Source organism: Sprattus sprattus (assembly GCF_963457725.1).
Source record: "Sprattus sprattus genome assembly, chromosome: 10".
Classification (NCBI taxonomy): domain Eukaryota; kingdom Metazoa; phylum Chordata; class Actinopteri; order Clupeiformes; family Clupeidae; genus Sprattus; species Sprattus sprattus.
The window spans coordinates 9,443,659-9,466,960 of record NC_137908.1 but is presented as its reverse complement, the minus strand read 5'-3'; the positions used below and the strand labels follow the sequence as shown (position 1 = coordinate 9,466,960).

At 41.0% G+C, this 23,302-nt stretch overlaps 1 protein-coding gene across 1 annotated transcript; it reads right to left on the bottom strand.

The window, feature by feature from the left end:
* Positions 1-3,349: 3,349 nt before the first annotated feature.
* LOC308371776 (odorant receptor 131-2-like) lies at positions 3,350-23,062 on the bottom strand (the record flags this gene model as incomplete). The annotated part of the gene is made up of 8 exons (XM_080846765.1): positions 3,350-3,358; positions 4,374-4,616; positions 11,293-11,420; positions 11,796-11,867; positions 13,262-13,364; positions 16,814-16,903; positions 18,282-18,359; positions 22,124-23,062. The coding sequence occupies 8 exons, from the start codon at positions 23,060-23,062 to the stop codon at positions 3,350-3,352; spliced, it is 1,662 nt and encodes a 553-aa protein (XP_080702891.1).
* Positions 23,063-23,302: the final 240 nt, after the last annotated feature.

The window sequence follows — 23,302 nt, the reverse complement described above, 5'->3', positions numbered from 1 at the left end:
GAGTTCCTGCGCCTGTCGTCATAGTTGCTGGTCGCGTGTCTAAAAACGATGGGCGTAGCCATTTTGGCAGTAATCGTGTCAGTTATCTGACAGGCACTGACTGGCAGTCACGGCTTCAGTTGACTGTCATTTAGCCGTTGGGAGTGATTAACCTATGTATGAAATTCAAAAAATATAAATTAAGGTTGAAAATCACAGCCACTTAGGTTGGGTACGTTCAAAAACACAAACTAGCAAGTTACAGATGCACTGCAGTAGCTACCCAAGATAATAAACAAACATGCTAACGTGACACTGCCGTACCTAGTCAAGCTAATAAACAAGCAATGCTAACGTGACACTGTCTATCAAACTGGGATCATTTAATACTTACCCTTGCAGTGATGATGCCGAAGTTTTTGGATGCAAGACTCCACAGTCGAAGTTGTGTTATTAAGCCGGACTGACACGATTTATAAGCCTCCAAGCCTTTGTATGCTCTGAGGGAGTCCCCAGTATAAACTAAGGGAAAATTGAGCAGATAGTGGATGTCAGCGTAGCGCAAGTCAGGTAAATATATTCTTCGTTGTAGGATGTTATGCTCTTGAAAAGCACCCCAGGAGCGTTATATGGGTCACTTATATTTAATCTCTGTAATTTTGGCATCATCACTGCAAGGGTAAGTATTAAATTATCCCAGTTTGATAGACAGTGTCACGTTAGCATTGTTTGTTTATTAGCTTGACTAGGTACGGCAGTGTCACGTTAGCATGTTTGTTTATTATCTTGGGTAGCTACTACAGTGCATCTGTAACTTGCTAGTTTGTGTTTTTGAACGTACCCAACCTAGGTGGCTGTCATTTTCAACCTTAATTTATATTTTATTTATTTATTATTATTAGTTATATACGTATATTCGCTCGGTATGAACTCTTCAAGGCTGGCGCCGGTCGTAATGTTTACTGCCAAAATGGCGTCCGACAATCAAAAGTCACGTGACGCAGGAGCTCTATTGCTGAAAGAATTTACGTTTTATTAGCCTGTACAGATGGAACCAGGAAGGCTGGCTTGTTACCTGCATCATAGTATTTGAAATCACGTTATTAAAAGCGTTTGTCCCTGCCTTAATGCAATGTTATGCGAACCAAAGCAACGTTTAAAAATGTGAATTGATCTTCCTCAGTCTTACTGTACTTGAGGCCTTTTGCGGTCATCTGTGTGAGTGACAGCACTCGATGGTCTCTTCAAAAATCGCCTGATATGCATGGCTAATGAATCCGGGTAGGCAGACAGGCTAATCCCCAACGTGTATAATACAGCGCAGATAAAAAATGATTCAGACTACAGCGTTTATATGTTTAACAATATGAAACTTAGCCTAAGGTGATTAAAAATGACACCAAATTTATTTCGGATTATTCCCTCGCCAGAATACAAGGTGCAGGCAACTTGGAGATGCATACACGCTATTCAGAGATGCGTACACGGCGTTTACGTGCGTTTACCCTCCAATACAGCCCTGGATTTAACATAATATTTTGATCGAACGAGTTGCAATAAAGTGCTCACATAAGGACTCATTTGGTAGGGTAAAAGCTAACTGTGCCAAATTTCATACTTTTATCACCCCGGTCACGATCGACCCTAAATTGTGCATTAAGCCACCTGACTACATGGAGTAGACGTGTTTGGCAAGAGCTCCTTAAACTTCGTTTTTAAAACCTCCTTTATCAGACTTTTTTGAATTACTTATCAAACCCACTGATCTAAATCTGCTCAAAGAAAACATGGGGAAGAAGAAGGGCACTCTCACCTCTTTAGAAGACGGCGACAGTCCTAACTACGAGGAGAATGAGGCAGTTGCTAACGCTACAATTCAAGATGGGCTAAACACCATCAGAACTCTAAGTAAAAATGTGGACAAGCTGTTTGTAGAGTTAAACACCACTTTCACAAGCCTGAAAGCTGACCTGTCGGATATCAACGCCAGAGTGACCACTACGGAAGAAGCCACTGTCTCTCACAAGAAACGTATTCGGGATTTAGAAAGGCTTTGCACTAGCCTAGCTTCCCAGTCCAAGTAACAACAAGCTAAGCTAAGTTATATGGAAGGCCGCATTCGAAGACAGAACATACGCATTGTGGGCATTAAGGAGAAAGATGAAAATGGCAAGCTAACTGATTTGTGTCAACACAGCTTCCCACTCTTTTAGGTATGGAGCATTTCAGTGTGCCTATCCGAATTGACAATGCATTTCGAAGCTCAAAAATCAGGATGAACCGTAAGCCTCAACCCATCACAGTGAGATGTCATCACTTGGCGGTTAAATAACTTGTGATGAAGCTAGCTAGAGATGGCTCCGGGATACAATATGACAACTCTCCAGTGCTCATCTACCCCCAGACAACCTTCTAAAGCGTCAACAATTTACGGCCATTAAAGAGAAGTGCAAGGCAAGGAAGATACTGTATGGATTTCGTCACTCATTTAAATTCATCATCACTGTTGGAGACTGCACTGAAACTTTTGACTGTCCTGAAAATGGAAAATTCTGCCTCAATGAGGGGTGCGTGTGAGAGCATATCAGCATGCTAACGTGATACTTATTAGCAGTGAGGCTAGCTAGCTACTATGTGTTTCAATGGATTTTTGGTCTAAGCGTTAGCAGCAAAGCTTCAGTTAAGATCTACAATACTCTGCAACATTTTGAGAGTTATTGTGAATACGCTAACGTTTGATTAAGCGGTGACTTTTTTTTACGTGTTACAACTGAACAAGGTTGGGAGTTATGAATACGATCATCAACGTTTGAACAATGTTGATAGTTATTGTGAACACATTTAGTATAGTTTGACTGACTGTAGTGTTTTGTTTCGCTTAATGCGCCTTATAGTCCGGTGCGCTTTATATATGCTATCACATCATTGTTATATCCGATCATTCCCGTTTTAGTAGATCTTCAACTCAGCTCAGAGAAGGGGAACTACAGCTGGCGGCTAAATTATTCTCTTAAAGGATCAGGGTTTCTGCAAATACATAACTGAGAAAATGTAGTGTACATTGATACAAATGACAGTGGTGGTGTTCAGGACTCAACTCTATGGGAAGCCCTGAAGGCAGTTATAAGGGGGGGCATAATATCATATGAGACTGCTGAAGGAAAGCAGACAAGAAGTAAGTAAGTGGAAATCAGGCTTTTAGCTATTTTTCGCAAGTATTGTAGGGGGGTCTGGGGGCATCCCCCCCAACTGTCTGAAACGCTATTTCCTGCATTTTGAGGTGCACATTTTGTGGAATTGAGGTCATATTTTTTGGTGTGTCTGTTGCAATAGTTTTGCTTAATTGTCACATATTATGTACATCAGTGCATCACACAATCTGAGAATCATACCAAAACAGAAGAAATTCAAGCCAGACATGTATTTTATTAAGACCATTACAACATAGTAAAAAGTGGCCTTTGTGCAATATTCAATTTTTCCACACATGGTACTTATGGAAGAGTCCGCTCTGCAAATTAAAGGTCATTTGATGAAAATTGTAGCATTTTGGTGGCTATGATCCTATTTCTGTTCCAAAGGAACAACTTTGTCTGCCTCATGAAGTTTGAGGGTGCCATGTACGACAGCTGGCCTTTTAGCTTTTTCAATGACGCGTTGCACTGTTCCACCACCTGGGAATTGATGTTGTCATACTGTGGATATGTGGACAGCTTGTATCCCACAGAGCAACCTTTATGATTTTTCCAGTGAAGCCGGTCGACGAGAAACCAAGTGTTTCTGAAGAAGGACAGCATGTAGATGACAGCTGTTGTAGGTTGCATTTTGAAACCTTGTACGGAGCACCGTAAATGGAGTATTTGGGGATTCGCGTTTCACCATCACTTCGAATCCGTAGTTGATCCCATGTCCACAATGTGCAAGAAACATCCCAGGCAGGAGAGATGGATGCCCACTAGTGGTTTTGGAGCATGGTCTGCTTTCTGCTGCTTTGTCCGCTACATATTTCCCCGGCTGTCTGATGCATGGTAGTGCAGGGAAGAAAGACAAGGAGTTTACATTTGTTTGCACAGGCTCGTCTGGCATCTGCTGTTCTTTCTCAAATGGTCTCTCTGCAACATCCAGCATGTCTTTTTTTTTTTTTTTGTGATCAATTTTTTATTGACACCATTTATGCAGTCAAGACATTCATGCAGTTACAACATGCAAGACAAAAGTATATCAGCACATTATTTCCATTTATCATCTGGTGTACATCCAGCATGTCTTGAAGAAGTGGACGTAGATACTCTGGGAGGCAGTTACTGTTCTAATTTTTCCATCAGTTGAAACAGCACCGGTATCTGCTGTTGTAGAAACACCATCTTTTTTTTTTCAATTGTTTCATAACTTACCAGAGCCTTGAATTGCGCATGTCTGTTGGGTGTCAGCGTGATGTAGTTGTTAATGCTGTCAACCAACAGGCTTGTGCTTTTTAAGTGAGGAATGGTTTTGGCCGCTTGAGACACTGCCCACTGGAGCCTGTGGCAGACACAGTGGACAGCCACAGCGAAGGGGTTGTCGCGGTGAAGCAGGCCTGTGACGCCATTGATGTCGCTGGACATCACAGCTGCTCCATCCATTGCAAGGCCTAGTACCTATTCAGCACAAACATTCAACATTATGTTCATGTTTTTCATATTTTTCTTAGTTCGTGGACACATTTTCTTACATAGACTCACTCAGCGTCAACAATTTACGGCCATTGAAGAGAAGTGCAAGGCAAGGAAGATACGGTATGGATTTCGTCACCCTGAAACTTTTGACTGTCCTGAAAATGCCAACACATTTCTAACGAGAGAGTGACTGACTGGGAGCTGGGTAGAAATACGGTAAGACAACACTGTTTTATTTATGAGCAAGTCTGCCGCTAAACGTTAATGTTTAATGGACTCCCTACTAAGTTTTGCATGGGTTTGATAAGACTGATTAACACTTTAACAGCCTGCTACTTAGGTAGTTAAGGGCTTTTTTTTTTTTTTTTTTTTTTTTTTGAGCGTCAATGATACTTGATATGTGAGGTTTCTTTTGAATTGACTTTTAACGTAATACTACCAGAAGTTTATGGAGGACCAAACCTGCCATATTTACAAATGAATGAATGAATAAATAAATAAATGTCCACATCCATGCATTTAGTCAGAAATAAATGGATAAATGTATTAATTAATGCACAATTGTCAATCAATAGTTACTTATAATTTACATTTACTTATGTATTTATTTATTCATTCATATATGTATTCATTCATTCATTCATTCATTCATTTATTTATTTATTTATTTATTCATTCATTCGTTGTTCCCAATATGATAATGAGAGGAGGCCAGTAGGCGTGGAAACTGACGTTCAGACCTTTTGCAATCAATCCAGAGCCTTGATGATACTGATTTAATGCTATGGCTTTGTATCAGCTCGCCATGTTATTGCTCTCAGGTTGTGCTTTATGCATACCATGGGATACTCAGGAGTAGGCTTCCCATTCACAAAATTCTACAAAGATTTAAATATAAAAAGTTATGAATGGCCTTTTGGGACGTTTTGTTCAACATTGATGTAGTGTGTTGAGCTCCTAGCAAATAGCTGGCGTTGGCTATCGCTAGTAGCTAGGAGGATAGCTCAGACTGCAATTTTTCAAACAGTAACATTAGCATTTTGACGGTAACATTAACATTTTGATTTTAACATTAACACATTTGTTGGAGATACTAGTTATGTTCTTCTGATGGTAATAATACTAGTTGCCATGAACCACAACTGTTAGGGGATGTTCTCTCAACAAGATAGTTAGTCATCATAACTAGCGATAGATAGCTAGCTAACTGCAAGCAGCTTCATTTATTTTGGAGCAGACATATGTGTATTTTGCGATGTATTGAGTTGGGAGTGGGGTCTCCCACACTGTGGGAGACAACTGGCTTCCACAACTGGCAACTTTCCTCCTATGTTTTGGGCTTTGGAAATGCGAACAAAAACGACGTGTCCCTCTAATCTCTCAGGGTACCTTGTGTCAGATCTACAAGTCCCGTAGGCACTCTGGGGACGGCCCAGTGTTCCGAAAGGCCAATATTCCAAAATGTCAATATTGCGGGGGAAAAAAGTCCCCCTGGCATACTTTAGAACTAGTTTAAGTGGCACAAAACACACACAGGTTTTAATTTGCGTAGCAGAGACGCCCATCGGGCTATCACGCAGATCACTTTTCCTAGGCAATATTTGTTAACTTAGCCTACTATGGTTTTGAATATGGGGTACCTTTCCTGTGAAGGAAATCACCATTATTGTAAACAATGCACCTAGTGGGGCCGGCAAAGTGCTCAGTATCGTGCCAAATGCTCAAAATGATCGTATTTGGAGGATCATTATTGTGCACCTGGCAACACTGGGAGGGCTGTCGATGACCTATGACAGTTCTCTCTAGTCAGAGCTCGCGCAAGAGGGTGGAACATAAGGGAGATACCCTTTCCAAAACTTGTAAGGGCTTAAAAACGAGTTTGCGAAAGACCCAGAAAAACAAATATTCCATGACGCAAAATCCTGGACAATTTTGGAATCCCAAAAATGTTAAGGTCTCGGAATGTCCAGGTAAAAGAGGACGTCTGGTCACCCTAAAGCACAACCTGAGAGCAATAACATGGCGATCTGATACAAAGCCATAGCATTAAATCAGTATCATCAAGGCTCTGGATTGATTGCAAAAGGTCTGAACGTCAGTTTCCACGCCTACTGGCCTCCTCTCATTATCATATTGGAAACAACGAATGAATGAATGAATAAATAAATAAATGAATTAATAAATAAATACATACGTAAATGTAAATTATAAGTAACTATTGATTGACAATTGTGCATTAATTAATACATTTATCCATTTATTTCTGTCTAAATGCATGGATGTGGACATTTATTTATTTATTCATTCATTTGTAAATATGGCAGGTTTGGTCCTCCATAGAAGTTTACTGGATCTGCTGTATGATGGAACGTGAGTTCACGATTTGTTTCGTTGCTAAGGTTAACCTTGAGAAGATCACAGGGTTTTTCCTGGGTCAAAATGGCTCTTCGGTGCACCCCAAAAAAAAAATTGCGCGCTGCACGCGCACAGTCTGTCTTATCTATCACCGTATTAGCAGACATCAAAGTCTTTTTTTTCCCTTTTCTTACATTTCATAAATAATGGAGGATATGCTTGAGGTTATCATTTTGCTTCCACTTTAAATCAATATAAACAAAAGGCTAATACATTGACAATAGTCCAAGCCCCATGGTGCTATCATGTATGGTTCAAAGATTATCAAGGTTTACCTCATATATATATGCAAACTACTGAAATCTATATCAATAGAATCTAGGACTAACCAGTGGTCAGAAATGGAGCGCCATAAATATTGAAACCGCCGACTGATGAAGTCAGGTTGCATACGCAGGTTGAGTAATTAAGTGATTGGCAGCTGGCCGCTCTGTCCATTCGCGCACCTCACAGTTGCGTATAGATCAGACTTATCAACTCGATTACTATTGATGAAAACAGAACGAGGGCTTGGCTGTAGCCTACTTGAAACATAGGCTACTATTCAGAACATATTCGCTGACATGCATTGCATACGTGATGATATGCTTACAAATCTGCTTAAAACAACTAGTGAATATGTTTTAGAATAATATTTATGCCATACAATAAGTGACGTTATGTTAACACCACTTATTAATGTTATAGTAAACACTATTAACACCCAAGCTATTAAAAAGGTGACAAACAGTTATAAACCTTGATAGATAGAAAAATCTTTAATCAATCAATTTTAAATATTTCAGTAGCGATGGGTGTCTAGATTACGACAAGTAACTTGTTTGGATTTCAACTGAAACATGTTTTCGGTTTTATCCCGTTGTGTAGTAGACCAACACGCAAAATGAGCTGATACACGAGGTATTGTGTATCAAGATCCAATCGTGATTTACCTGTGGTAGGCTACGTGTCAAGAGATTAGCCAAACATTACCGATATGACCAAGTATGATCTCTATCAAAATCCGTAATCTCTCGTGAACATCTCCTCACTCGGTCGTCAGCTGTCGTCCCTGTGATAAGCGGGTAAACCTCAATTTAAAGAGGGATAGAGGTATCGGTGTCGGTTGAAAACTGTATGACCCTCACAAGTTCTCGTTGCGAAATCGAATTCGCTCAGTTCGTTCCATGACAGTTTGTACACACAGAAATAAATGGCTGTCTAGTACACTTAATAACGTTCTACAACTGTAATGTTTTGCACACATACAATTTAAATACCCCTTTTGGGCTGGAGCGTATATTGTTTAAAATCCGTTATCCTGATTGACACCGAAATCTATATTAAGTAACGTGTACCAGCGCGTAGGTGTTTATAGGTCGTGGGTGCTAATAGGATGTCTATGGTGCTAATAGGTCGGACAACATTTTTAACTAACATCTTCTCTAAACTGGCAAGAAGCCTCTGTTCAATGATTGGCTGAGGGGGTGGGAGGCGGGATCTGCTGCTGCTGTCTTGAATTCAACGTGAGGGCTCAAAACACCGTTAAACTGAATTGGATGACAGTTTTTTTTTTTTTTTTTTAAATCGCAGACTCTTTTTTTTTATTTAGGCGCTCGGGATTTTTCATAGGCGCACGGGAAAACGGCTTAGGCGCGCGCCGAAATTTTCTCTATGCAGGAAAAACCCTGGATCAGAATCAGAAAAGTTTTTACTGCCAAGTAGGTTTTCACCTACCAGGATTTTTTTGTGGGACGTTGGTGCAAACAATAAACATACAAGATGGGGTTTGCCAGGGGAGGGTATGGCAAATTGATACAAATGACAGTGGTGATGTTCAGGACTCAACTCTATGGGAAGCCCTGAAGGCAGTTATAAGGGGGGACATAATATCATATGAGACTGCTGAAAGAAAGCAGACAAGAAGTAAGTTAGTGGAAATCAGGCTTTTAGCTATTTTTCGCAAGTATTGTAGGGGGGGTCTGGGGGCATCCCCCCCCCCCCCAACTGTCTGAAACGCTATTTCCTGCATTTTGTGGAATTGAGGTAATTTTTTTGGGTGTCTGTTGCAATAGTTTTGCTTAATTGTCACACATGATGTACATCAGTGTACCACACAATCTGAGAATCATACCAAAACAGAAGAAATTCAAGCCAGATATGTATTTTATTAAGACCATTACAACATCGTAAAAAGTGGCTTTTGTGCAATATTCAATTTTTCACACATGGTACTCATGGAAGAGTCCGCTTTGCAAATTAAAGGTCATTTGATGAAAATTGTAGCATTTTGGTGGCAATGATCCTATTTCTGTTCCAAAGGAACAACTTTGTCTGCCTCATGAAGTTTAAGGGTGCCATGTACGACAGCTGGCCTTTTAGCTTTTTCAATGACGCGTTGCACTGTTCCACCACCTGGGAATTGATGTTGTCATACTGTGGATATGTGGACAGCTTGTATCCCACAGAGCAACCTTTATGATTTTTCCAGTGAAGCCTGTCGACGAGAAACCAAGTGTTTCTGAAGAAGGACAGCATGTAGATTACAGCTGTTGTAGGTTGCATTTTGAAACCTTGTACGGAGCACCGTAAATGGAGTATTTGGGATTCGTGTTTCACCATCACTTCGAATCCGTAGTTGATCCCATGTCCACAATGTGCAAGAAACATCCCAGGCAGGAGAGATGGATGCCCACTAGTGGTTTTGGAGCATGGTCTGCTTTCTGCTGCTTTGTCTGCTACATATTTCCCCCGCTGTCTGATGCATGGTAGTGCAGGGAAGAAAGACAAGGAGTTTATATTTGTTTGCAAAGGCTCGTCTGGCATCTGCTGTTTTTTCTCAAATGGTCTCTCTGCAACATCCATCATGTCTTGCAGAAGTGGACGTAGATACTCCGGGAGGCAGTTACTGTTCTAATTTTTCATCAGTTGAAACCGCACCGGTATCTGCTGTTGTAGAAACACCATCTTTCTGAAAATCAGTCACAGATCGAATCGAGAATCAGACTCAACCAGTATATCGTCATACATCTTCATTTGACATGAAGCCATCTTCCGATGGTTCCACAAAATTTCCAACATGGTAATCATGTCTCTTCTTGCTGTCGTAATATAGTCAAAGTAATGGCTGTCGAATCATGGCAGAAATAAATACCCCAAAGCAAACACACTGTTTAATTTTTCTTATCATCATTGTTATTGTATTATTTTATATGTCTTGTTGTTGTTGTACCTCCTTTCGACATGTACTTGGTTGACATGGCAGCCCTGGACAAAAAACTGTTCACCTAAGTAGTAAACAATCAGTATGTAATGTCAAACTATACTGTCACAGGAGACAACACAATGAAAGAACATTTTTTAACAAAATTGAACACATTTAGCACACCTGCTCCACCTCCTCTCCAATGGTGTTCCCTGCGCCTTCTTGGTCGGCCTAAGCGACATTAGTTCCCTGTGTAAATAGAGGGGATATGCAAATATTTACCCCCTAAACATGTTTAATGCCTTAAGGAGAACGCCGTGCCTGCAGACGGCTATTTCCAAACCCTCTGCATCAATTTTTGAGGAGGAGGGTCGACTGGTCTCTTTAGCTGCCTGCCACTGGCTTGTCCCACACCTGCCACTGCCTGATGTCTGATAAAACGCAGAATCATTCAGAATGAAGCAAGTTCATGACAACAACATTGCACTCTGCTCAAATAGAACTTTGATAACTAACTTACATGCTTTGTGTTAGTATGGATACATTGCACAAAGCTGGCCACCTCTTCATCCTTTGCAAAGAATGCGCCATGAAATACACCTACATTAGACCTTTAGAAATGATGTACAGAAACAAAGTCTATGAATTACAGCTCATACATTATACATTTCTTCATAGAACAGTTTATAAAGGAAAATGTAATACCCTGTGGCAAAAAGCGGTAATACCATCCACAGCAATGGCATGCATCTGTGGAGTACACGCAGAGCAGAGGAATGGGTCCATCCCCATGGCCCTCCACCTCATGCTCTGCGTGGGACCATCCAATGAATGCCCGCTGGAAGGCATCTCCACAGATGTTGCTGGCCTAAATAGTAATGATAAATATGGAAAGATATTATATATATTATGTGATGAGAATTATTAAGAAAAAGATAAAGGAAAGATATTTACTCTCCAACAGGCTTTACTCCTCTCCTCCAACATTCCGAGGTATGCCTGACGTGACAGGCCCGGGGCAAGCAACTTCAATTGCTGAAAAGATTTTATCATTTTGACCTGGTACAAGGTATGGTGATTCAGCGTGGCAGGCCAGTAACCACACTTGAGCAGGTCCTCCAACCCAGCTGTCCAACTCTCTTGGCACAGGCCACAAGGTACAGAGGGGATGGACAGGTTGTAACGCCCTGAAATAATTGTTTGTACAGTGTTAACTCAAGCAAGAATAGGGATATCACGTTACATCATTTGTGTAATTATGAACACACCTGTTTCCATCAGTTTGTATCCATCACCCTCAGGCTGGACAATTGTAGTGGGTGACAAGGGGTGATGAACCCCCTCAAAAGTGGCACTCCTATCATGTAGTACATGAAGTGCATGGACCCTCACATCACACTCACTACAAAGGAACTCCTTGGGCATGCATTCCTTGCAGTGAATTACTGCCCTGTTATTACAGATTTTGCAGGCAGGCTCTAAGACCTCGGAGGACATCAATGCTTGAACTAAGGATTTCCTAATTTAGCTCCATCTTTCCGAGCTTAGAGCCTGTCTCTCACCCCAGCTGACATTTTGCTGAGATGTTCCAGGGTTTGTTTGCAGGTCGACGGAGTAGGCCTGGAAATTTGTATCTTATCACAGAGAATATAATAATCATTATGAGAGCCTGATTACAAGGTAAAAGAGCGATAACAGAAACTGCACAACCAAAGCAAAGGCATACCTAGGACATCAAATGAAACCGTTTCTGTTCCAGAAATGCTGCTTGTTGCTGCAATAGGAAATATGATGCTTTCATTTGTTAGATAGATACATAGATAGACATATAGATAGATGCTTTATTTATCCCAAGGGATCTTTTAAGAATGTAGTAGCTTATACAACCATGACACAGCACACGTACATATGTCACCTACATAAAAAATCACTCACAGATGTGTGAAAAGTAAAGAGCATGTGAAGTGATTGCAAAGGTCTGGTAGGGACTGCCCCTGTAATGTATTGACTATCTTAAAGTGCTATGGTAAAGTGAACTACCACTATTGCACACATTCTAATAATAACTCATACCTTTTTTGGCAGGAATTTGACCACGTGGTGCTTGACCAGGTCTTTTAAATAGCATTTCGCCATTGCTGTCCCGTGGCTGCCATTGTACTGGCATAGCATGACATTTTTTCTAAAGTAAGTGAGTTTCCATCAATTGTTTTATTTACAAATATACACTTAGCCACATGTTTAAACAAATCTATACTCACAGCGGTCGCATCAAATTAAGCAATTAGATCCTTGCTAGCTTGAAGAGCCTTCTGGAAGTCAGACATTTCTGCAAGAAGATTTTCTATATTCAAATTCAAAAGCTGAAAGTGTCAGTGGTTTCTACGTCAATACAGTGTAGGAGGTCAAAAGGTCACAATTCAATCCAGTACTATGGAATACTGTCCAAATCACTCTGTTGAGAGCACCAAGACATGAAAAGACAAATAACATTTTCAGAGCAATACTTTGGAGGAAAGGGGTTGTCAACTTTGGTTGTGCAGGGTTATATGTGTACGTACGTACTCCTGATATCTGCTTTTGAGCACCTTAGTAAAAACGCTTCAGCACAGATTTGGTGTGCACTACTCCTTTCATGTTCTTCTGTGCGCTGGTGCACATGCCTCCAATCTGACCTACCAGTAATAAATGAGCTTGTGTCACTGGTCTTCCCGAAAGCCATACACACAAAACAAAACAATTTGTGCCGTCTATCACAATATGTGAGCCACCTCCTGTTGGTTCCTTTTTTACTGCTGAATAACCTTTGCAATACTGGATTTCGGGCATTTTGTTGTGGGTGGTGATCCAAAAAGCTCTGTAACATTGAAGGCTCAGGACGGGCAAAGTAATCTATGCCCTCCTGCTCACTGCTCTCCTCTCTCTCATGGTGTCTTTCATCAACTCCCTCCTCACTTTCACCGACTCTCTCCTCGCTTTCGCAGACACTCTCCTCTCTCATGGTGTCTTTCATCAACTCCCTCCTCACTCTCATCGACTCTTTCCTCACTTTCACCGATTCTCTCCTCGCTTTTGCAGACACTCTCCTCTCTCTCCCTAGCACTGTCCTCTTCTGGGGATGCAACCTCAACCTAGCACAACAAAACATGACAGACTGAGACTGAGGAATAGTTTTTTACATAATGATGCAGTCAGGTCAAGAATTATTACATTCTCTAAATAACAGACACACATGCTGCATAGGCAATAGACACAATTATATACTTAATTGTTACTAACTAGCTACATAACAACTGCCTAACAGATTTTTCCCAAAAAAGTAGCTCAGCCTTTGGTTAGCCTACTACTCATCCCACAAACATAGGGTTGGCATTTGGCGTTAGAAGCTATTCTCTAGCACAGGGGTTTTCAACTGGTTTTGTCCCAGCGACCACCATTAGATTATTTTTTCAACTTAACTTCAAAAGTACACGGAGGCTATGCTTAACTGCAAAGGCTTGTCAACTTCACGCACGGGACTGTACATTCTGAATAATGCATTGCATGACGTTAGGGCGCAATGCATTAACATTAGCACTTTACAGGCTACCATAGACTGGATATGTGCAAGGCTAAATTATGACATTGTGAATCTCATTTATAATATTAAGCTATTGAATGTGTTTTACCGAAAAATACCTCTGGACCTTCTTCCCACAAGTCCGAAATATCTTTACTCGGACAAAATTATACCCACTGTTCCGAAATCCCATTGTTTCGAAAAGTGGCGCTGAATTCATTTTTTTGGTGGAGGTGGTGTGGTTCCCGCCGCATCTTGCAGCACTTCGCACGCCAGTGCTACCACTGTTTTCACGTCTTCATAAATTAACATCATAACCAGGGTTTCCCCCAGGATTTCCTGTAAGGTGCGGTGGCACCTCAGCGGGGGGTCTGGGGCCCCCCCCCCAGAAAATTTTGTATTTCTTAGACGCAATTTCCTGCATTTTAACCGAATTGTGGGCCCAGTTTCAGCTCAATACAGAACTGTACTTTTGTTTCTAAATACGGGACAATGTCATTATTTCAGGTCCTTAAAGGTGTACAAAGTATGGGTCCTCATGAGCTACCTATTTGGCAAAACTTCACTGATGTAAAAATAAGTGCAGCTGGCCTTTTCAAGAATAGATCCAGGGCCCCGTGGCGCCGGCCCTGGGTGGCAGGACCCCACCAACCATGGCGACCCCCTGTAATAATTTACACCAATGAGATCACAATATAAACACAACTACAAATGTTTCCAGTTAATTCTCTTTATTTACAACTGTTACTCAGAAATGCAGAACTTAAAACAGCGTTGGGTTGCAAAAAGTATGTTTTTTCTTTAAAATGAAACTTTTTTATTTTTTGATTAGATAAACTTAAAAATGTGAAACACAAAAAGTTAAATTAAATTGTACATAATGGATAAAACAGAGGAGAAGGGGTACATCAGACATAGTATTCAATGGCACATCTGGCAGGCTGGCTCAGAGCATTTAATACGCCTTGTTTTCTTAAAGAACTGCTCTAAGGCCTTCTGATATGGGAACTCGAGGACTGAAGGTCCATTGATGCTGATGCGCATGCACGCAGCCAGGTGCTCCCCCTGTAGCCTGTTTCTCAGGTCTGTTTTCACCTATGAACATTTAAAAAAAAACTCCGGCGGGAATTACTAGCTATTAGGCTACTTGTTTAACTGTTCTTGTATTTATTACGAACGAAATCGCTAAGTTGGTCGGCTTGTCCTTAGCCTAACTAATAGATCTATGAGCTCTGCGAAGGTGTCCGCCTATTTTAAAACCACGCAGGCCTCGGACTTGCTACCTTTAACAAACTTTGCTCTGTTGTCATCCGCTACAAGTGCAGGGCTCATTGAGGGACCACACACAGCTATGCGTTTAGAAATGACCGTTACTGAAGCTTATTTACATTTAGCCTCCCGAAATAGACGCAATGTGAGAAACCAGCCGTCTACGTCTACAACATATTAGGCCTACGATGTAACCCCTGCACAATGTTCAACAACTTGTTCTCACATGTAAAATAAAATTAATTCAACGTCACGTACCTCTGATCCAGTTGTTCGGTTTCTAGTTTGAGGGCCAGTGTGTCAGAAACGAGAGAGGGGGCGGGGGGAGTATGTAAACCGGCTGTGGTAAGCCGTGGATGCCGTGGAACGCTGATCAAGTGCGGGAAAGGCAGACGAATCCTTTGATGTGGCAAATAACACACCAAAAAACAGGGCTCCGATTTTTTCCGATGCGTGGCGGGGAATGACGAAGGTGCGGCGGCCCGCCACGCTGAAATGAACGTAGCGGAAACCCTGATAACATCATCATACACCATGACACTTAAATGACACCACCCTATCCATGTGTTTTCCCTGCTCGCAACTTTTTCTCAGACAACTTATTGCTTTACCTCTGTGCTTCTCAACATCAGCATATATTTACTATGGAAACACCATAACTTCACCACTGTAGCCTAGCATTTTCATTTGATGTAGCCTACCAGTGGACTGCTATGTTCACAATTTCGGAACAATGGGCTGTCGGACTAATGACTTTCGTGTTGTCGGAGTATAGGGCTATCATAATTCGGTATCTGGACAAATTGGCATATTTTCGGAATACCAGGGTTTGGGAATACTGGGCTTTCGGAAAATTGACATGGCAACGCGCACCAATAGGCTAACGGGCTAGCCCATCACTCAAACACACAACATAGAGTGTAGGCTAACGGCTGGCTGTTTCAGAGTAGAGTAGGCTGAGGGCTAGCAACAGCTACAGACTTGTCTTGTATTTACAATGCAAACGAACTTGGCCATAGAACATAGGTCTGAAGTCAAACATATTTTAGAGACGTTTTAATTCATGATCAGTAAGCTTACCGTAGGTCGTTGTATCGTATCTCCCTGGCTGTCGCCACCAGCATCACTGTCATCCACGGGAGCTGATGATGGCCCTGCCGTGGCAAACATTTCCGATATTTTGGCAGCGTTGGCTTGAAGAGCAAGCCTCTTCTTATCTCGCAGTTTCTCTGCACCCCCTTTTCGCTGGATTCTAACGAAACGTGCGTTTCTGTGCACTGACCAAGCTAAAGGTAGAAGGTGTTTGGTGATATGACTGGACGAGCCCCTAGTCACTAAAGAAGACAGCCAATGGGCCGCAGACTAGCGTGCGCGTGTCAAGCATGTCAAGGCCATGGGCCACGCTGAGTTTGTTTACCCTCCTAATGCATTATGTAGACAGGTCCAAATCGAAAGGGGTTGGTGTTGGGTCAGCCCAGGGGATGTGATTGGGCCAGCCCAGTGTCAAGAGGGCCGCTGATGAACTACTTTCGTGGGCCAGCCGGTCAGACCATTATATGGGGAAAAAAATAAAAATTCGGGACTGTCGGCCCACCGGGCAAATGCCCGGTATGCCCGACGGCCAGTCCGTCCCTGCTCCTTAGTGATCTTCTCTGTCGTCCACTGAGCTAAACAAATATTCTCTTCCCCAGGAGTTTTTAGCATTGGGTGGCAAGTTAGGAGGCATTCACTGCACTCACCGTAAGCACAGACCTTGGATTTAGGGTCGCACATGGTTGCTTCAGACATTTCCTCAATGTTTCTTGAGGACAAGGCATTGGCCATAAATTGCAAGTTCTCATGCTTTTTGCAGAGACATGTGTCACGGTCAGAGGAGGGGGTTACCACCCAGAAGGGTCGGAGTCGGCAAAAGGAGGTGTATGACACATGGCCAATGAGCTCAGAGAGAAACCTCCTATGCAAGTTTTTCCATTGTATCGGTAAGCAACCTCTTCTGCATCTTTTCTTCAGCCGTGTGACTGTTTGTTTGCGGCCAGTTGTCATTCGACTAACATCATCTCGAAGAAAAAAACGATGTGACGTTCTTCCTAATCTCATTTTGACTGATGCACCTCCTCCCCTGGTAGGGAAGATACCCAGAATACTTTGCTCTCTTCTTAGAGAAGCCAAAAGCAGTCTGGGCATGCTTTTGGAGCTTGTACCTCTTCAGAATGTTTCCACTGAGCACTTTTGCTATCAACTGCTTCTCTCTGTTTGTTTTTGCATTTTCATATCTACTTCTTTTGTCTTCAATCAGGGATGTATGGAAAAGAAGAGCTCTTTTGATGGGTGAATTCACTTTTTTACGCCCCAACAAAGAATTGACTTGCACGTGGTGATTTGGACGCACTTTCTTTCTTCGTTCCTTTGGAGCCTCTTCTTATATTTCTCAGTTTTGGTTTTCTCTTTTGTGAACTTTGCCTCCAATATTTCTATCTTTTTTTTCAGTTTCCTCTTCGAATGCTTTCCCCTTGACGCCGTTGCCTGAAACACAAAACATTTGTTAGGATTTTTAGTATGATTTACGCAAATTAGTTATCAATATGTCATTTTATGGGGACATAAACAGTTGATAATTGTCCTTCAAATAAATCTAATTTAAGTCATCAGCTAAACCTTGACGCCCAATCGACTGGCAAAAATGACTTATATAAAAGTATGGCCTATTTGACTGTTCTACAAATGTGAGAAAATTAAACGATGTTGACTGCAATGGGCACCACTGGTTGCCTGTCCCGCTTTTGTACCACCTCCCCCCACCACCACCACAGAGCACTGCTGACGAATGGCATCCTCTGCTTTCCTCCCAAATAATCAAAGCTTGTATACAAAAAAAAAAAAAAACATAAAATTAAATCTGAAAGGCCTCACCGTGTACCAAGTCCAAAAAAATCAATAAAACTCGAACAATGTGGTGTGTCACACCAAATTAACGCAGTCAAGCCAGCATTTTACTTCTTAGAGACTGGGTTCGTGCAGAGCAGCTGTTCCCTCCAAGGTCCAGAAAAATCTTCTGTATGACCTCAAATGTATATTTGAGATGCTTTAGATATTCCATGTTGATAGCATATAGGAGACCCAACAAATAAGCAAATGCAGATGGGACATCCTTAACATCCTGGAGAACAACTGTCTCTTCCAAAATGATTGCGGTATTGATGACAGTAGGAAGAGACTTTACTGCAGCACCATCATCTTCAATCACTGTGAGGATTCCAATATTCACACCTTTGGTGTAATCTTCCTCATCATCTGCATCCTGGGAGTGTGCAAACACAGAAGACACCACTGATTGAGTCAAACATAATTAAAAGGACAGCTGTATAGATTAATCAATTTGCTACACACAATCGATACACTTAACTTTAGAAAGTCATGTAAATACACTACTTGGCTTGTACTATGATGATAGTGTGGATGCAAGTGTTTTATAATGAATTGTAGCAACAATAAACATTAGTTTACACATTACAATACAATTCCTCTTCCCTTAGTCAAAACCAACCACACACGGTCTAACATCATATTTTACCTACGACTAGCAGCACCATTCGCCAATGCCATGTGAACACGAGCATGACAAACAAGAAAACAACAACAAATAAGATTGCAGTTAACCCGCAGTTAGTCGTGCATTTCCTAACTCAAGATATTATCATAACACAAGTAAAGTATGAAAATGTAAGTATAACCCAGCACCTAAGACAAAAGTAAACTATTCGCAGCTTTTACTTTTAACTAAAATCAGTAGGGCTATTAATATAAGACAATTATAGTATGTTTTAGACTTAAACAAATTTGAACTCGATACAGCAATAGTGCATTCGCGATACATTTGGCTAAGCAGACTAGATACAAAGGTGAAAACGCAAAAGCTCACACAATGATTTTTAAAAAACAACTTGATGTAGTAGGCTATTGAAGTATTTGGTGCAGTGAAGAGTACAGTGAAGATTGCGCTTTGCGTGCTTTCAGTCATCCACTTAAAAGCACCATCATCAAGAGGGCCACATGTAAAGACTTGCTGACACCAAGATAAAGAGGAGCAAGTTGCAAACGCATGTTCTCCAAAAGGCCGATACAGTCTGCACTAGTCCTTCAGTCCTCTTCGTTCTTTCAACGTTCTTTAAGCGACTTTTGGGACTGACTCACTTTTCTCTTATTTAAGATAAAATGCTGCTGTTGGCTTTTTCTGCTGGCCCACACCCTCGCCTCGGCCCACGGTCTGTCATTTATTACAGTGCATGAAATGCCCTGTATTGTTATTCCTAGGCTTCTTCTTCTTCTTCTTCTTATTCTTGTTACCTTTTTCTGTGATTAATTCAGCCCGAACCGCTTAACGTAGAAACTTCATTCAAACGTTGTCGCGTAGGTCTTGTAAACGACACTTATGCCATGTATTTTTCACTTTTCTAAACTTTATACTTTTTAAGATATTAAAGAAAAATGAATATACATTTCTCCCATTGACTTACATTGGGCCATTATGACATCATAATAGGGTCTTTAAACTGGCTTGCACCTGTGCTTTACTGACACCTGCGCCAAATCCAAGGAACCTCTTCTCTCTCTGTCCCTCTCAATTTAACTGTAACTAGGAACATTAAGACACCATCATTCTCAATTTTTTTTCTCCATCTCTCCATCTTTCTCTCTCAGTCAACTTTCTCTCACACTCAATCTCTCTTCTTCACTCCATTTTTATCTCCTTTTTTCAATATTGTCACTCTCTCTTTATCTCTTCATCCAGAGCCACTCTTGTTCACTCTTCTTTCCTTTCTTATTTTCTTCTTCCATTTTTCTTTCCTTCTTCCACTCTTCTTGCCTTTCTTTTTTCCTTCATCCACTCGTCTTTCCTTCTTCCACTTTTCTTTCCTTTCTTCACTCTTCTTTCCTTCTTTCACTCTTCTTTCCTTGCTTCTTTCCTTCTTTCACTCTTCTTTCCTTGCTTCTTTCCTTCTTTCACTCTTCTTTCTTTTCTTATTTCCTTCTTCCACTCTTCTTTCCTTCCTTCACTCTTCTTTCCTTTCTTCTTTCATTATTTCACTCTTCTTTCTTTTCTTCTTTCCTTCTTCCACTCTTCTCTCCTTTCTTCACTCTTCTTTCATTTTGTCTTTCCTTCTTCCACTCTTCTTTCCTTCTTTCACTCTTCTTTCTTTTCTTCCTTTCTTAACCTTTGCATTTCATGCACTGGTATTTCCTTCAGGAAATGCATTTTCTAGTTTTATTTAGCTGTGCAAAACGGTGCTCTATAAAGTATATTATTAAGATTTGTCATGCTCTTCCACTTCACTGCCTCAGCCATGGTGCTACTCTTGTGGTCACCAAATATGACCTGTGTTGTGAACTTGAATAGCCCCTGTAACACCTACTCCTCAAGATAAAAAGGCTATCTCTGCACTTTGAGAGTGGTTGTCGTGCCACAGGGCTCTTCGTCACCTGGACATACACTGACTTCTTACCCTTGCCATAGATAGCACACCATATACATGGTCAGACTATGTCCACAAGCTAGTATCTATCATCCTTGCCCGATCTGGAGAGATGGTTTACTCTGTTGGCTCCCACTGTACTAACTTGTCAACCCAGCAACCGATGTAGAACTACTGCTTTGACCAGTCTGAGGCAGACACTATCCTCTTCTCCACTTACGCAGTGCTGCAATAGTCAGGCTATAGTGGACCTGTTGTCTTTGATTCTGCTGATACTGATTTCTATGTCACAGCAGCGTTTATCTCAAAGCAACTGCCTGGTATGCTCTTCATCAAGAGAAAGCAGGAGACGGTAGTCTGCAGTGATCTGGTAAGAGCTGATTTGTGTATAAAACTTTACATTTTTGCTCTCCCGGATGGTGGCCATCTTGGATTTTGGGGTCAACAGGGTGTCTTAATGTCAAAATGATGTCAGAATCACTATCTTTATGGTCAATTTACCACAAAAAGTGTCTTCATACATTATTCTAGGTGCTCTGGTTGAAAAGTCAATTTGCGTATCAAAAATTACGTATTCGCTCTACCAGATGGTGGCCATCTTGGATTTTGGGGTCAAGATAATGTCTTAATGTCAAAATGATGTCAGAATCACAATCTTTAAAAAAGTTACTATTACAAGATGGTGTGGCCGCCATTTTTGATTCGGCCCTCTAGCAAAAAATGCGGACATTTTTGCAAGAGACATGGGGGCTAATTTCCCATAGATACAGTTGGTATGGTATTAAACACCCGCCCATGGCGGGAACAAATCTGTTACCATAGCTTCCCACTCAAGCTAACTATCCAAACATATTTAAAAGTTGTTGTGCTATAGCCAACTGCAAACAAGGCAAAAACGAAATAAATCTTACATGTAAGTATGGGTCTGCCATAGCCATTCAATTATAGGTCAAAATAACTAACTTTAGTATTAACTATTAGGACTTCTTACACTGAATTGCAGATTTAATGATTTTTTAAAGGTTTTAATAAAGGTTGCGTTGGCTGCACTGTTAGCCAGTTTATTTGCATTGAAATCAAGGAATCAACTATTTCATCCCATCGCATCCCCCCTAATACTCAAATATGCTCAAACTGCCCTCCTCCCCCCAATATATTGAAATAAAAACGAATTTGCTATGTTTTGTCTGGCAACCACACAATATTGTAAATACATCGTCAATTGAGGACAAATAACCACCATTAGATAACATTTTCATATGATTTTATTTTATATTATTTTAGTAAATGATACAATGTTTACCCCAAATCATATTACTTTACGTTATTTGGTGCAAAAAATATTGGGTTGACAATATAATGCTATAATACCGGCATAAGCCTGGTAGAAACACACACATCCTGTTTCTAGATGCATATTCAAAATAAGTTGTGCTTTCATTTCTAAAACCTTTGAACACATCCCAACATTATTCCAAATGCTATATACAAGCACAAAAATAATCTTGCTCAAGTTTAGGCTTCAGGTTGGAGAATTAAAAATATGCCTTTTGTTTCACGGCATGCAACTTTAACCCATTAATGAACACACCCTCTTCCTAGAACATTTCAGCCTCCTTTTCTTCAGTTTGACTTTAACAATGACTTTGCAGGAGAAGTACTTTGTCATGTGTTTGGCAAATGTCTGATCCCTAACACTATAAATTAGAGGACTGAGCAACCTTGGAATAATGTTTGAGATCAGGTAACATAGGAATGTTATTTTTGAGCGATGGATTGGGAAAAAACTGATTAAAACAACGTCAAATAAAGGAGTGATATAGGACAACATACAGAGAAGCAGCTGAGCTCCGTGTAATAAAATGGTGTTCTGCGCCTTTTTGGCTGAAGCAGTGTCCCCTTTAGCTGCTCTGGCAGTTCGTACTATCATAATGTAGGTATACATCAGTGTCAGCCACACAAATGACAAATAAAGGGATTGGACCACCACCTTTTTTTCTGCATGGTATCTAGTGTTGTATAAGGTAAGGTAGAAACAAAAGATTACTGATGAGAAAAAGCCTATAGGCCGAGTGGCAAGGACAATAATAACATCAGCTAGTGCAGGTACAAAGCCGACTCCCCAGGTGAGAGCAATGATAATGTAAGTCCTGCGTACTGTGCAGATCTGAGCATGATGGAGAGGTTTGCAGATGGCAATATAACGCTCAATAGCCATACCTGCCAAGATTATTGGTGTGTTCATGTGTGTGGTTGAACCTGTCACAACCAAAGAACAACACATGGAGGCATTAAAATTTGGATAGGCGTAAATCAAAACATGCATCGTCACAGAAACACAAATCAGGATCATATCATTCACCACTAGATTCATGTACAGAATGTATCTTGAGTCACTGTGAAAAACAGAGTTCTTGCAGAAAGTCAAAACTATGATCCCATTGATGCAGTTGATGATAATACCCAAGGTAACAATGATAAGGTTTTTCACAAAAGCCTCCTGAAAGTCATCCCTGTTAGTGAGATTCATCACCACGTGCCTCTCCTGTAGTATAGAAAATAACAGCAACATCAATCCTTGAAAAATGCTACAACAGTATGAAAAAGACATGCATTTCTAAGGACTTAGAATTATGAAAGGGACAGAAGTCATCTTACCTAAACCCAAATGAAGACAAGAGTAAGGTTTATGTCTGGTACATTTATATAGACCCTGTGTCTGTGTGTGAGCGCGTTGTGGTTGACTAAAGACAACAGAACTAATGTGGGC